This window comes from Rissa tridactyla, chromosome 4 (assembly GCF_028500815.1).
Source record: "Rissa tridactyla isolate bRisTri1 chromosome 4, bRisTri1.patW.cur.20221130, whole genome shotgun sequence".
NCBI classification, from domain to species: Eukaryota; Metazoa; Chordata; class Aves; order Charadriiformes; family Laridae; genus Rissa; species Rissa tridactyla.
In genome coordinates this window covers 15,267,227-15,283,739 of record NC_071469.1, presented here as the reverse complement: position 1 = coordinate 15,283,739, position 16,513 = coordinate 15,267,227, and the positions used below count along the sequence as shown (strand labels likewise).

Below are 16,513 nucleotides of genomic sequence, written 5' to 3'. Positions count from 1 at the left end.
TTCCAGCCCCTGCTACAGTGTCAATGCTAATTATAGATCTTTACAGCAACTCTGTGAACTCTGCAGCAATTTAATCCAGGGGTCCTGCAGGCCTTGCTGCACTATGCCTTACCACTGCCATCTTTTTCCTACCAATGGTATGCCAGAAGCAGGTTCCTCAGTTTTTGTGTGGTGTTGAAGCTAATGGATGCAGGATTTGACAGGTAGAAGTAAAGGGTTTCCACTACCTGGGAGGTCTTTCAGCTGAGAGAATTCCTAATTGTTTTTTTCAGGTAGTTTAATGTTGCAATACTTACTGAGTCAGGCATTGAAAACAATGTAATTTGTCTTAGGTGACCAACTACAGCATAAATCACAAGCAGCAAACTATTGAGCATTTAAGTGCATAGTTCATGCATAACTCAAAAGTTAGATTGTTAGAACACTTACAAGTTACTAATACATGTGTAGAAACTGCTGATCCTCCAGGGGTAGATCGAAAAGGTAAGAAAGACTATATTTGTTGGATAAATTGTTCAGTGCACATAGCTTGTCCATCTGTAGTCACATAATACTAATTCCATAAACAGGTCTATCTCAATTGGAAATGTGTAACAGGGTAATAAATGATATTCAACATCAGATTACTTGTACTAAAATCATGTTCAGGTCATAGTAAGCTGTTATAACACTACTTAAAACCTAAAGTATGCCTAACCCACAAGCTGAAATTGCCCGGCTTACATCCTGAAAATCTACAGACAACATTAATTTCCCAGTATTTCACTTTTATGCCTGTGGCCTCTAACATGTTGCAAATGCTTCTGTAAGAAAGGCTGGAAAAACATATCAAATTTCTGTTCTCTTCCACTTGCTGACATTCATTAACTGAGGGAGAACACTGAGACAAGGTTTTGGAAAGATCTCCTCTTCACCTCCACCCGTTCCAAAGCAATTTATTAAACAGCCAGTAAGAGAAGTGGACACTTGCGGTTTAATGTCAGACCTGTGCTGATCAGTAGCTGGGTGCATGCTTTCACTGTTATTTTGCCAAAGGCTTCTTGAGATAGCAGGCAATGGATGCATTCTTATCTCACTGCCATTTTCTTCGCATCCCTGAGTTAAATTGCCAAGTGATAATTTCATTATATAGCTCCTATTCAGATGAACTATCTCTTTATATACATGCAGGTTCTTGCTTGGTGCATCCTACTTTTACGTGCTTGTTCCCTTCCTTTTTTAAAGCACAGGAACACTCTGTTATATTTTGATACCAGTATGAATAGAAGCCATCACTGGGAGGGTGTGCATTAGAACTGTACTCAAAGTGAGTCACTGACACGTCATGTACTGTAAAACTTCTTGGTCTGTCAAGGGTTCATCAGGTTGCCAAAACTTATTCAGTTGCCAGCTCCTTGCCAGAGCTCCGTTCCTTGCCTGATGCCACTCAAGCTCTTTGAACAGTCATGAATAAGATTAGGTTGTCTGGCGGCACTCTTCCTCCCAAGGGATTCCCCTTTATCAAGGGATTACCTGCGTGACCTTTGCACAACTCCTGTGTTTTATTCTTCAAGATCAGACTGCAGATCACACTGCATCATAACAAATGTCTTATTGAAGTGTGTGTCAAATCTTTGTTTCCTTTCAGAAATAGCCCAAAACTTACAAATACAAGTTATTTTCCTGCAAAGTTTTGCTTCCACCCTCTTTCACCCAAGGTTTATTTTTTTCTCTTTCTTTGCAGGGAATGGGCTGAGTTAATATTCAGTTATAGACTGACAATATATAGATTAGAATACCTATCAGTCCTCTGCACTAAACAGCATGCTCTGCTATGTAGGATTTCCATTTCATTCAGTGCAAAAGCCATCCATAGTTTATCAGTATATACTACTACCATGAACAGGCAAAAGCAATGAACTGCAATATGGGAAATTTATAGAGAATGTGAGAATTATCCTATAAGAGAAGGAGATGAAGTATACTATTGGCTTGGTTTGTCGAGTGACTTGCCTTTATCTCCATCCATGCCATGTTTCTGTAGCTATCTGGGAATCTGTATTATGAGAACATAAAGGATCCGGTTAAAAGGGGAAAAAGCACCCAATATCCTGTTCATGACCCCGTTTAAATTCTCCTAATGTAAAGCATTTGCCATGTTGAGGATGGCTTTCAGCACATGTGCCTCTCTGAATCAGGACCCACATTACTTATTCATCCCTCAACTGTTCTGACACTCCACTCCTGTGGTATTAGGAATGCTCCTGATGTGGTGCAGACTATGGTTTAGGTAGTGGAAGTCTCTATCATGTTCTTATCATGAGAGAGAGGGAAATTTTCCTGCAGTGTTTGCAATGATATGCTAGCTCAGGTCTCCTTTCCTTTTGTCCCTGCTGCTGCTCTTCCCTGCTGCTTATCCTCACTGTGCTTTTGCTGGGACTCTTGTAAACTCTCCTGAAAACAACATCCTCATATTGCTGTTGTGTGTCACGTTCTAATTAATTAATAGAATAGTAGTACACAAATTTCACAGTAGAATTCCCACTGACATCTTACATGGTGAAAAGTGAATATTATTTCACATACTTTTGCGTTCTTGCGGCTAAATTTGCCTTGGATTTCAGTTCACAACTAAGTTAAACACTGAACATTTTCCATAACAAAACACACAATTTATCACATTTTTGATTCCTTGGAGGTAGAAAAGGAATGGAGATAAAATTGAAAACTGCATTATAAGTTAATCAGCCACATTATTTTTTTCTTTAATATTTCTATTTTGTTAGTGATGAAAGAACTCATTTAGGATCAGACCCTTTTAGGCTGTGCTTTGGACCAAACCAAAGCAGATACAGCTCCTGAGATGAAGATCTTTAATAGATTTGAAAGGCAAGAGCTATCTAGGTTTCACAGGCTGCCCCTCCAGTGCAAAGAGGTTCTCGGCAACCTGGCCCGCAGCTCACTGCCCCCTCAAGGACATAACTGTTTGAGCAACTCCACTGTAAAGCAGTAAAACATGGCTTTAAGAACAAAAAGTCCTCGCTCCCCTTTTTCTAAACTGGACTATTTCACTGTTTGAGTTTTCAGTATGACCCTATAAATAGCTGAATTAGAAGATTTAAAGGATTGTGGGCTGTTTATGTCAGGAACCAGTAGGTTGGAGACTCAGGGATGGGACAGAGCTTCACTGCTGCGTACAGTGTCCATGAAACTGCACTTTGAATGTAAAGCAGAGTAGGAAATAAGAGTAAGGGAGAGCACAGATAGGAATATGAACATCCTATAGTTTTCATGGTGGATATACAACCAGATAGCTCCAGAGTATATAGTTCTTTCCTTCCTTTTGGCATCAACTCTTTCAGTTCTCCCAATATATAATAATTTGAAATTCCTCTTATGTCTCTGTTTCTAAACCCTAAGAAGCAGCAAACCTGAGCCTTGCTGTTTGCATTCTTCTGATATCAAAGACTCCTATCCCACTGGGGCCCTTAGCCATAGGAGAGGTTAGAGGGAGGGGGAAGAGATGTTTTTCCTCCTTCTTGGCTTCTCCACCAGACTGGAGGGTGGGGAAGGGAGAGGGAGCAGACAGTAGATTTTAATGTTCAAAATGGAGGCTGCGATGTGGCTGATGCCTGAGCTTCAGCACGTTGCTGCTTATCGCTGCTTCTCTTAGCTGGTGTGGCGGCGGGGTTGGAGCTGAGTGGAGGTTGGTACCTGATGATGCAGAGTACCCATCCTCTCAGGGAGTCAGGGAGAGCCTTGGTCAGACTGTTTTGGCAGAAGTCCATCCCCTAGACATACCCTGTCCCATATAGCAAACAGTAGAAGGATATTCTTCTTTGTGTTTAAAATCTGTGTTACAGATTTACAGGAAGTATTTATTTATTCTTCAAATTAGCTGAGCAGGGGAATTAGATAAACAGAGATGGATTTAGAGATCAGCACAATGCAGCAAGATTAAAAAACCCTTTCCATCTGAATTAATGAATTTCAGACTGCTTTTCATAAACTAGTTTTTCAGAAGTCATCTGCGAAGCCCTGTATAAAGAATTTTTAAAGGTAACTTAATGGGATGGAGAAAAGGTTTAAAATTATCTACTGGGGCTGTTGCAGGAGATATTAAATATTGATTTATCTTGGAGTAAGAATCATACTAAAGAGTGAGGCTTGTAGTCAGATCAATTTATCTGGAATACAAACTGTATGGCCATATTTAGTACCATGTCAACATGAATCTTAAACAAGTAGATGTGAAAGGTTGAGCGTTTAATCTAAATCAATTGGCTCTCCAAATCTTCAATTAAAAAAAATATCCTAACAGTTCAAACTGAACTGCTCCTAAATGTTTCAGGCGGTTTATATTTTAAAAAAATGCTTCATTTAGTCAGTCATACTATATCATAACCCTCTGCTGTGCATCTTGTTGCAACTAGGAACAAAAATCCACAGTCCAAGGCTTTTCGAAATCTTAAGTTTTTAATACTTCAAACTCTCTTGAAAACCCAATGTAAATCGTTCAAGGAATCTGGCAAATAACAGTGTAAGCAATTTTCTGCTACTTGCCACTGCTACTGCACTGCCAAGCTTTTGGTCATAATATAAAAGTTGGCTCAGATTGTACTTAACCAACTAAAACTGATTATGTTCCCTTTTCAGACATAAATAGATACCAGCATGCCAGCTAGTGGTACTGGCTAAAATATTTTTCAGTATGTATAAGTGTATATAGGTCTCCAGTAGGAAATCCTTTATCCAAGTGTGACATCAAAGCAGTACTTCTCAGATAATTTAAGTGTTACATTTGCTTTTGTTTGTACTGTTTTCTTTAAACATATTCATTAGACAAGAGCAGAGCCTTTAATGTTCCATGACTGAAAAATCCATCAAATAGATTTACGGCTGAGGCAGTGTGGCATAACAACCAGTGGACTGGCCTAATGTTCAGAAGTCCTGGGTTCAGTTCTCAGCTTAATCATTGACTTTCTGGGTAACCAGAAGATAATAATTTCCCCTTGCTGTGCCTGGAGATACCGTTACCAACCTTCTTTTTAAAATTATTTGGATACTACTAACGTGCAGTGATAGGTATTATGATTGTCTACGTATATAATAGTAAAAAGCTCCAAAATACTGATTGCTTCCCCAGGACATTATTATTCTCTTTCCTATAAGACATAGCTAGAAAATATGACCACAGTTATAAAGTTTACAAGTATACAAAGGAGTAAGGAAGGTATGAGACAGGAAATTCCCTCTTGCTCACAGATTGTATTTGTCCACAGAGCAGCAAAAATCTTCCACTGGAATGAGGTGCTGGAATGTTCCTTCAGTGAATCGCATGAACTTTTCCATATATGTCATCTAGAGTGGATGAATGAGGATAGGGGAAAGAGAGAAAAAGCTAATTTTAAATGCAGAGGGATGTAGTAGGACCCAGTCTATGCTTATGCTGAAAATGAGGTCAAAAATAGGTCTTAAGTGGGACGTAAGTGGCTAATATGTTCTGTGGGTGAAACCACTACTTTTGAAACTCCCATTCAAGATTGGTTGTTAAGGTATAAAAGCATTTTCCAAGCTGTCATTGTTGCACTGAGCTGAAGAGTACTTTAATGGATATCTTATGTGGGAAATTTGAAACAAGCTTTCCATTATAGAAACAAAACAAGGTTTATAAAATCATTCTACTTTAAATGAAAAGCTAGAGAATGGACTTTTGCCAGTAGCATTAGCTATAGATGACTAGCAGTTTTGTCTTTGTATATTGCAGCAGTAAAACCACATAATTTTTTCAGCCTGTAGGTATTCATTTTGCATTTAAGACGGTTTCAGGTGTAAGGGTTCCTGGGTTCTGCATGAAAAAAAATGCATAGCCTTCAGTTACCCTTTTAAAGTACTCTCTCTCGTGCGTTATTTTGATTCATACTTCCTGCATGGAAGAGTTACTTCTTCCGAGAGATGTAAATCTCCCCCAGTGTCCAGGAAGTACGTATTTGCCTGCATTTGCATGTCGGATGTAGCAAATGGAACCTTTATCCTACTTTATCAGTTGCTCTTTTTTGGTTTTGTTCTGATGAATTTATAGTGTTCATAAATCCAGTTTGGGCTGCTTTTTCCTTGAGTACAAATTTTAAAAACATAAATTATGAGCAACTTAGTTCTGATTGTATTAGAAAGATAAGCAAGTAAATATAGCAATTTCACTGATAGGGAGTTGTTCCTTTGCCTTCAGCTAGGACAGTGTTAATGCAAGTTCTTGACCACTTGCATAAATCCTTACAGGACTGTGTTCTTGGCTTTCTATTGTTTCATTCCTAAACAAGAATAATTCTTCTTCATACGAGAAGGCTTTCAACCTACCTGTCTCAGAGGGAAAAAGGAGTAATCAATAAGAAGGGGAAAGCATCTTTTTCACCTGGAAAGAAGTTTGTTTAATTTTTTTTTTCTCAGATTCAGTATAAACATATGAGAACTACGCCCTTTGGCCCCGATTCAGTGAAGTGCATTGGTCCATTCTTAATATAAGCACATAAGTATTCCCCTGGAGTTAAGTAGTGACTATCCATGTCCTTGAGGCCCCTCTTGGACCGGAGTGAAAGTACTCAGCACCTTAAAAGATTAAGGCCTATACGAGGCTGCAAGAATTTGCAACTCACTGTTTTCTTTGTGAGTTTTTTTTTCCTGTTGAATGAAGATTAAAGACAGGAGCTAGTTGAGGGGTACATCTACATTATCACAGGTATTACGTACATCATAGTTGATATTGTAATCATGCAAACAGTAATCTTGCCTTCCTGACATAAACAGTAAGCAGCACATTTTCCTGAGGCTGAAATAATCAGAGAAAAACATGGCAGTGATGGTGGTACAAGAGGCAAAACACTGCATAATGATGTTATTATCATTGTTCCATTGTCACCCATCCTTATTCTTTAGTGATGGCTTTCTGTTCTCTCTGAACATGACAAAAAAGGCCTGAGTATAAACAGAGTAATATATAAGTAGCAATCATAAAATGCAACCTTGAAAAAGTATACTTAAAATGCTACAAAATAAAAAAAAATCAGATTGATAAATACAGAAAAAGCCTACTTAATCTATATATGCATGGTATGCAATTATATATTTACATCCAGCACAAGGCAAGGCATATATTTGAAGACAGTAGCATTTGGTGGGATTTTGTTAACTGCCTTGATTGCATTTCTAATTCTAAATATGAATATGAACATTTAAGCCCAAGTGTCTTTTGCATCACCAATTTAAACTTCAGGTGTCTTCCTGAAAATAGGATGGAACAGCCCTGTCTAGAGGCCTGCATTGCTTATAGAGATAAACAAAAGGGGTAGGTACCCCCAGTGACTCATTCAGAGTATCTGAGTTAGGTATCTGCACTTCCAAAGCACTGGAGGATTTACCCTAATGGAGCTATTGGAATTTATACTTACAATATGCAACAATATTTAGGTTCAAAGATTGCTGAAATAAAATGCACAAAACTCATACTAGGATTTTCCCTGAAGTTTAGTTCTTTAATTATAAAAATACTTGCAAATAGAGTATTTGAAATATTTGCTTTTAAATCTTTATAACTACTATCCACATGTAGAGTAGGAAAAGTGCATTTATTGCTATTTGATAATTGATTATGGCATCATGTAGTCCATTTTTATCACAGTTTTTCCAGTATTGTTTGATCATGTCACAGAATCTGACATGTGCCTATGATAAAGCACAGTTGAAATGATGGAATGAAAGTATCTATGACAACATCATTTGTCTTTTTCTTAGCTTTTATAGGTTTAAAATCAAACATATATATATGTGTCTGTTTGCATGCACTTTCATTTCCATATTGTTCACAAAAGAACATCATATTGCCTCTCAAGATGTTTGACCAGTGGTGCGTGTGTATGTCTGTGTGTGTGTTCTGGATTTTTTTAAGACCTCTCTTTTCCCAACTTTGTGTGCAGGGCAGCTGAATTTGCTTTGTGCTGTTGAGGTTTGCAGAACACCGCAATGAAATTGAAATTGGTGACTTCTTTTCTGCCTTTTTTTTTTTCCATTCCAAAAAAATTGTTGTGCTGAACCTAGAATAGTTTTGCTGGTTGTTATACTGCTGTGGCTTCTTGCTAAAGCTGTGTTTTCAGCCTGGAATATATTACTAGATGATTAAGAGAAAAGTAGATTCACAGCTTTGAGGCTAGGAACCAGATCTCTGATCTTCTAAATTCTGTTCTGATTCTAATGCATGATAATACTTTTAATGAAAGTTAGTCACAAACAGAAAAGTCTGGGGAAGCATGTAGATATATGTACAGAATCATGGCATTGTCTAAATTTGGTAACAATATTTCCATACACTTCCATGTCATTTCAATGTCTCCATTTTTAAATACTTGGTGAAAGTGACACCATAATTGACAAGGTCCAATCATCTGCTTAATTAAACTGAAATATAGCAAAATGTATATTATTATTCCTCTGTAGTATTTAGTCTACTAGGAAAAAACCCCCTTTGTTTTACCATGTACTTATGCATTTATTCTTGTAACTCAAGTGTTAGAAATTTGAATGACCATTCCAAAAGTCCAAGAATACCTATTGAGTTGCTTCCATTAATCACTTCACAGCACAGAAAAAAAATTCCAGTCCTGCTATTTCCTAGTAGAAGTGTTAATTGTAATTTGTGTTTATTTTTGTCTGTCTCTCAAAAATGCACATGTATGTGTTTCGTTAAAGGAAAGTGTGTTTTTTTAAATGGTTGCATTCAGATTCTTTCTAATTACAAGGTAAATAGATTTGGTCTATACCATTTACTACTTCTCCCCTAAATCTAGTAAGCAATACCTGATGTCATAAAAGAAAATTAACTTCTCTCCCTAGAAGGCTCCCAGTTAATCATCTGTGGATGTTGGTCAGGAAGGAAGGCAGCAGCGAGAGAACGAGGGAATTTCTCTTTGACCCCGACAGTTGAACAGCTTACACTCTGGAACATAAGATTTGATTATCTTAGCATGTGTTACTACAAATGTTATTAACAGTCATAAAATTATCCAGGTCTTTTAAAAACAAGTGACAGCCCAAGCTTTGGACTCTTTCTGACCTCTAGTGAATTCTACAGCCGTATTATGCACAGTTTAAAGTACTAACTCCTTTTGTTTGCTTTTCATTTACAAGCTGTTAATTTAATTGATTGTCCCTTTTTTTTCCAAGAACTAATGACTTCTCATCAGTCTAAGGTGGAATTCCACAGTTTGTGTGATTTTTTTTTGATTTTTTTTTTTACATCTTTGCATTTCAGTTGATGTGTAATTTAGGCTGCTGTACGAATTTGCTGCTGAAACAAAGAGTTAATCAGAAAGTTCTCAGATGCTGCCATGCATCATGCCTTTGTGCATGAATAAAAAGTTGGAAACCGCATGAAAGCAGTAGTTGGGTTACCACACAACTGGATATGCTTAAGTCTGAACGCTTCATAACTCTAACTACTGGGGAGTTGCAAACTTATAAATAACCTTGCAATTGGTTAAAACCATATTAAAACCATATGAACAAAGACATAAAGCATTTGGTTAAGGGGGCTCAGTAAGTGCAGTAATCCTGTTGAAAGTAATCTAACCAGGGCAGATCCATAGCTTAGGAGTGCCTGCAAGTGTGGCAATAGTTACGGGTATGTCAATATTTCATGTGTAGGAGGGTATAATATCCTACTTAGGTGGAAATTTGCTATCTGTTCTTTTTTTTTGCTTTTTAAAGTATTTTTAAATTCATATGCTTATTTTTAAAGGCAAGCTTCAATGCACTGAAGTCTATTAACTTATTAGTACGTGCTGAATGCTCCCAATAATCAGGGAATTCATCTAAATCCTTATTTGTGTTTGGAGATCAAGATGGCTACTGCTCACACTAACCAGAGGCTCTAGGAATTCTGATCCTTGAAATGAGACTTCCAAAATAATTAGCTAAAGAGAGTGCTTGCAAGTAGGCCCTTTGGGTTTGCATTTATTTATCTGATGAATTTTTTTGCCTTTAGCACTCCAGTTTCAAGCTTTTTTCTAGACACTAAATTTTGATGAAATCGCAATTCTCAATTTTGACTCCAGAACTTGGGTCTTAAAAGAAGAAAGTCCCATATCATGACAATCACTATGAAACTCTGTTACTGAACAACTTTGGAGTATTTTCTGCTTGTGATGGTCTTCCATATGTCACATTGTCAGCTGGAAGCCAGCTGAAGTCCGCCAGTCAGGCAAAGAAATTTTAGTGTAAATTTCCTATTATCTGCTTTTAATCTCTTACTTTTCAGTTATGCTTAAAATGGAAGAATATATTTAAAAGAAGACCTCATGGCTTCTCTCTCCCCACATCTTTTCAAGCAAGCTGTTTGCTTTGAGGGACCATAATGTAACAAAAATCTGTATTCTGTAGCAGGGATGCTAGTCCATGCTGTATGTTCAGCATACAAAGATAGTATTGGAACAATTTATGAACATAGAGACCTTCAAAAACTGAAAACAGCAGTATGTCAATTTGAAAATTCACTGAACTGTCCCTCTCTTGTTCCTGAATTCAGGTGTTTCACTTACATAAAAAACATCTGGTTGTGTCAGTGTCATAGAACTCGGCATGTCCTTCATTCTTGCAACCTGTAAATCAGTGGCTGGAAAAGATATATTTTGTATCTTGTAGTATCTTAAAATATCAGCATTTCTACAATAAGTTTGCCTACTTGGCTAATTTAATTTCTCTGGTTTCTTGGAGCAACTCCCGCTGCTATGATGTTGAAAACAAGTTCTACATATTCACTACAGTTCTGCAAAACCAAAGGCCTGCTTTTAATTGTAACAATAACGCCACTATTGTGTTTATCTACTTTGCCATCCAAAGAATTCCAGCAGTTGCATGCCTACACACCAGTAGGATGATTGACATTGTTGTAATAAGGTTAATGTTTAAACTTCCCACCCATAATAACTAAAATATCCAGAGATAAGGCTGAAAGTCAATTTGTAATTATCCCTGCTGTGCCAAGATGTTGCAAAAGATTCTAAGTGGAGGGTAATTTAACTTTTCAGCCTTAGCTGTTAAAAAGTAGTAAGAAGGTGAAAAGCTTGGGCTGTTTGTATGTTGACTTTCCAGGGGGGCAAGAAAAAGGTTTTGTGATTCCTCCTTATTCAAACTGGGAATCTTTTTCTCTGTGTTCTGCTGAAAATGTCCTTTTTATGTTTTGAATATAGTAAATTGTTTGGCTGTTGTTTACTGTCCATGGTACATGAAGGGAATAGATCACAGTTAGCAAATGAGCCACTAGAACATTTAGTATCTAATAGTTCAATTGAAATACATTTCATGCATAAAGACAACATGTGATAATTATTTGTAGTGATTCTAACTAAAGTATTGTCCTCAGAAAAATAATATCCCTTCCGTCAAATGCTCTGTGGCTTCTGTGAATGACCTGTTTTAATTCAGTTTCTAGAAACTGGCTCTTTAAATTAATGTTGGTAACTGCTTCCATGCTAGACTATTGAAATAAAAGGTATTACATCATTGTCGAAACATGTCTACTTAAATAAAAAGTATTTGTTTGCAAAAAATACATATATTTTACATCTTTTACACAACGATCAGTATGCATGCCATTTTCCATTTCAGACTAAGCATACATTTCAGATGTGGAAAAAGCAAGCATGTTGAAATAATTTGAGGCATGGGTATAGTCGGATCAGTCTTGGTAATCCAGAGGGGAGGGGTGCCCAGTGTATTATTACATTTCGTATATTATTTTTCAAGAGATGGATGCAATCAGTCATCTTCTCGCATATGGTTTGAAAAAAAAATAGTCTTGCTGGCAAGTAAACTGTTATTTAAGTACACAATCCACAGTACTACAGAAACAGTTTTGCCAAACTTGTCCAAGTATTCTCACATCCTTAAAGATGGTATAAATATCATTTATAGCAAGCCGTTTACTTCAGACTATATGGAATGCCTTCCTGCTCCCCTGATCTAAGTGTCCCAGTTTGCATTATGGCCTTTATTGCTTCTGTTTGATGGAGTGATCAGTAAAAATTTAATGACACTATAAAATAATAAAAATGTCATTAATTTACCACGGATCTTGGATGCAGTGGTTGTAAAGTTACATTAATAAACAGAATATTTTTTACAACAAAAAGCATTGTTACGTGGGAACGTATAAATAACACACATAAATTTAAGAGCAATTTTACTGTTAGCACACACATTATTATGGAATAGCCAATAAGTGTATAAAACATAGTATATAAAATTTTATGAAAATATACTGTGCACATCAAAAATTCAGCTTTTATCTAAGTGCAGAGAAAAGCCATTATTGTGTGCTTACTGTTTCATTGCTGTTCTTTCACAAGATCACAATTTTATATTTGTTTCTAGTCATCTGAAGTTTGCAACCTTTTCAGAGGTGGGGGCTACTGCTTCCTTTTCCTTTACTCCTTGCTTCCCTAAATCATTCTTTTACCTTCCATACGTGAAGAAAGAATTGATACTTTCTGCCAGAACGTGACGGAAAAGTTGCTAATTTAATGCAAAGCTAAAAATAATGCCAAAGGGGTTGAAAGGCTTGCTTGGCGACTCTGGAAATAAGGGATAACTATCTAGCAGTCTATCTGTCATCACTGGGGCTGCTCCATCACTGACTGTGATAATATGTGAATATGATGGATGCCACAGCCTTGTGGCTCATAACATTTAACATTCATCAGCTCTCACTAACGGGGGCTTTATAATTTAAATATCTTTATTTAATATGCAACATCTACCTCATACATCATAATTTCAAAGCACTTAGAGAACCAACAGTCCTGCAAGACAGTTGAGCAGACTTTAATTTTTTCAATAACTTTTACGTTTTCTGCATGTTTGTGACTGACAACGCATAAATAAGTACCTAATCATATCACAGAATGGAAAATTAAGATTTGGCTGCTAAGAAGAATCTTTTTTTCTCTTCTTTTTCTCATTTTAAAGAAGTGATTATTTTTACTGTGTGTTCAACATATAAAGCAGCACAAAGGATCTGAATTGTGCTGGGAAGAGCTTTCAGTTTTCTAGTGCAAACTCCGATGGACCGTGTTGATCTAGTTGTGAGAAAGGGTTGTCACTGTCATGTCCTAAACCTTTTTTTCTGAAATGTAAATGGGGAAACTTAATGTGACTATACAGTATAAGCTCCATAGCCAGTACAAAAAATCCGTTCAAAAGAAAGGTCCAAAATGCTTTTTTGCAGGAAACAAAAAACCTGCACTGTCCATAGCGGGTACACTTTATTACAAACTCACCAAAATTTTCTATTAATATAGGTTAGGGAGGTAGCAATATATCCAGTAGTCAATGTAAATGTGGGCAAACATAACGCCCTTGTAGGTAACATATTTGTTAGTGCAGGTATGTATAGCCATTTACTTCTAATGAAGCTATGTCTTTTTTTTGTTTGTGTAGGAATATTATGTACAGAATCAATCTTCCTCTCAGTCCTTGCTCATAATAGGAAAAAGGATTTTTAGTGCAAGTAACTATTCTCCCTAGGATGAATTCAAGACAGGAGCAAAGACAAATCCCGTCAAAAAAGGATTGGAGCCTTGTGGGACAAGTTTCCTCTCATATGAATTTGTTGTATATCATGGAATTGTGAAGGCATCGGCTAGGTTACAACATTATTAGTATGGAGTAATGTTTTTCTATTTTTTACAGTTCTCTGAATTTGTCTAAACCCAATGCAAATATTTAAATTTTTTTTACTATCACTATGAAGATTATTTTCACAAGCAAAGGAATGACTTCAAAAGGCATTTCAAAGACTTAAATATAGCTAGCTTTGTTACAGCTTTTTATGAATTAGATCGAGGGGGTTATGAAATAACTATAAGTACATCTCCTTTGTTTGACAAGAGCTGGTATTTTTATGGTGTAAGTGCTTTCATTTTACTGTTCCTGAACCTTATCATGTAATTTTCCCTTTTCTCCTTCCATGTCAAAATATTGATATTCTTTCAGAAACTTTCTTTTTTTCTTCTTTTTTTTTTTTAACAGAATATTTTCTGGTAAAATCAAAGAGAATGAATGACTAGAAAGATATTTCAAATGTGCATATTGATATGTAGCAGAGTCTGTTGATTTTTATAGCAGAAAGGTATTTCTCCTTCTGAAACACACTTAAAGGCTGTTCTTCCAAGAATACTGCAGGTGCTGTATTAAGATCCTTAAGAAAAAGCTTTTAGTGCAAATATTTTGGAAGAGACAATATATGTGCCAAAAGCTGTTTTCTCAGTACTGATCTTTGGTTTTATCTCACCTGCAAATCAGCCCTTTGCAATGGAACGCAGAATCCTTGACAAACTTATTTTTTATTCTGTCTACCAGTAAAACAGATCCCGTCCTGATGGTTCAGGTGTATTGTTACACTGCACAACATCTTTCAGTAAAATATTTGGCTTCTAGTATTGCAGTGCCTTTCTGCAGTCACATTTCATTTGTAACTCTTTCTTTTCGTATGAGTTCCTTTGTATATGTAAGCTTCTTCATCAACCACACATTTTACAGAAGGAAATAAGTTAAGAAGTTAACCAAATATAAAATGCAGAGTTATTTTGTTCAACATCTAGAAGACTCTGAGGAACTTTCAGAAATGCAGTTAGTACCTGAAATGCCTCAGCTGCATGTTGTGGCAAATCCAGTGTCAGGTTGTGCTTTCTTGTCTTCCTCTGCAAATTAAACAGAAAATAATTTAAAAAAATCCATGGGTGAAGGAATCAAAAGAATGAGGAATCAAAAGAATTCCTCAGTTGTTGGCCTGGTGGGGTTTTATTACTGAAAGATAATGATAATAGAAAAATAATCACATTGGAAAGCATAAGTATTTGGAGGTAGAGCAAATGAGGAGTCAAGGCCATCAAGTGTGTTTTGTCCTTAAGAACATTTTCAAGTCTATAACCATCTTGCAGGAGAGAAACTCCTAATGTTTTCTTATGTCTAATATGCACAGCACAGAACTAGGTCATTGAACAATAGACTGAACAGCAATCAGCACTCTACTTCTGCATAATGCATTAAGTATAACATGGAGAAACTGTTCGTAGAGCTGAAAGCTGGTATTTCATGTCTGTAAATTCAAGCTGACATGACATTTAATATTGTTTCATAGTAATGAACAACAAGGTTTCATTCATTCACAAGTACAACATAATGCCAAGTTTAGTCTGAAGACGTAAAAACAAGGCAAGAGGGAAAACATGCTATGTTCCTTCAAATGAGAACGCTAAATTAATGATAACCATTGAACGCTTTGCTACTGATACACAGTACTACAGAGACTACCATTGTGAGACAATATTACACTGTCATTTATAGTGCCCTTGTCCAGTACTTGATTGAAGAACTGGGTTAATACATAAAATACCTTTCAGTTTCCACTTCCTAGTTCCAGGTTTCCTATGGAGGTCTCTGGCTCTCAAAAGCTTTCTGTTTTTCTAGGAGTGTGCATTCTTTTTCCTTTTTTTTTTTTTTTTTCTCCTTAGGTTCCCTTTCCACTGAGGTACAATTTAAATTCCTAGACAAAATAATAATATCAGTTCTGTCATCTATTATTCCTTCTTTCAAATACTTGTCTTTGAAAACTTCTTGCATAAAATTCAGACTTGTGTTTTCTCAGAGGTATGAATGCAAACTTGAATTTCACACTGGGGAAAAAGTGCTTTTTCGATTAAATTAGCAGTATATTTTAATAGAAACTCTTCTTTCAACTTCTGAATTTTCATGTCTCCCAAATGTTGATTGTCTTTTCCAGTTTAAGTTAGAAAATAAGTAGAAAGACAAAGTGAGCAGCATCGATCAGCACTGTTTGCTGCCAAGAGTGTTTTGTATTTGCATGTACAAGCGTTTAGGCATTATGGCAGTGCAGATCAAAATAATCTCAAAGTTTCTGTATATGTTTCACATTTAAAACTGATTTTCATAAATGCAAACATTCCGAATCTGTAAAAAATTGTCCCTGAGTTAAAATTCTGATTGAATGCACTCATTATTTGTTCAGATTTTAAAAATAAGGCATGTATCAGTACATACGCCTATGCACAGGCATATAATGAGAGCTAGCCTGTACGGAGCATTAAGGCTACTTCTGTTCTTTTCCAGGAAAGAACAAGGTTTGAAAATTTAGGCCCACAGTTAACGGGGAAACCCAATGAAGATGGAAAACTGGGCCCTGGTGTCATCGATCTTACAAGGCCAGAAGATGCAGAAGGTGAGTTGCAATTTTGTCTGTGGGTTATTGGACACAGCATCACAGAATAGTATGGCTGAAATGCTGCCAGTGTCACAAGTACTGTCTAGCTTACATCCCACGGTAACACTTGAATGATTTCTGTGTGCTTTCGTGAGATTGTAAAAAATCCATAGTAAAGGGCAGATACATGAAAAGGACTGTATAGCCCTCTAAGCCCTTCTGCAATGCAACTATTTTTTTCCTCCAGTAGCTGTCAATTAATTGCTT

General features: G+C 36.5%; 1 protein-coding gene across 11 annotated transcripts in view; it reads left to right on the top strand.

Annotated features, from left to right (window-relative positions):
• Positions 1-16,513, top strand: part of SOX6 (SRY-box transcription factor 6) — a 378,055-nt gene that overhangs the window by 326,511 nt on the left and 35,031 nt on the right. For all 11 annotated transcript variants that reach the window (XM_054200766.1, XM_054200763.1, XM_054200768.1 and 8 more), the window contains one exon: positions 16,156-16,264. In XM_054200766.1, the coding sequence (XP_054056741.1) occupies positions 16,156-16,264 (109 nt within the window). The remainder of the gene's footprint in view (positions 1-16,155; positions 16,265-16,513) is intronic.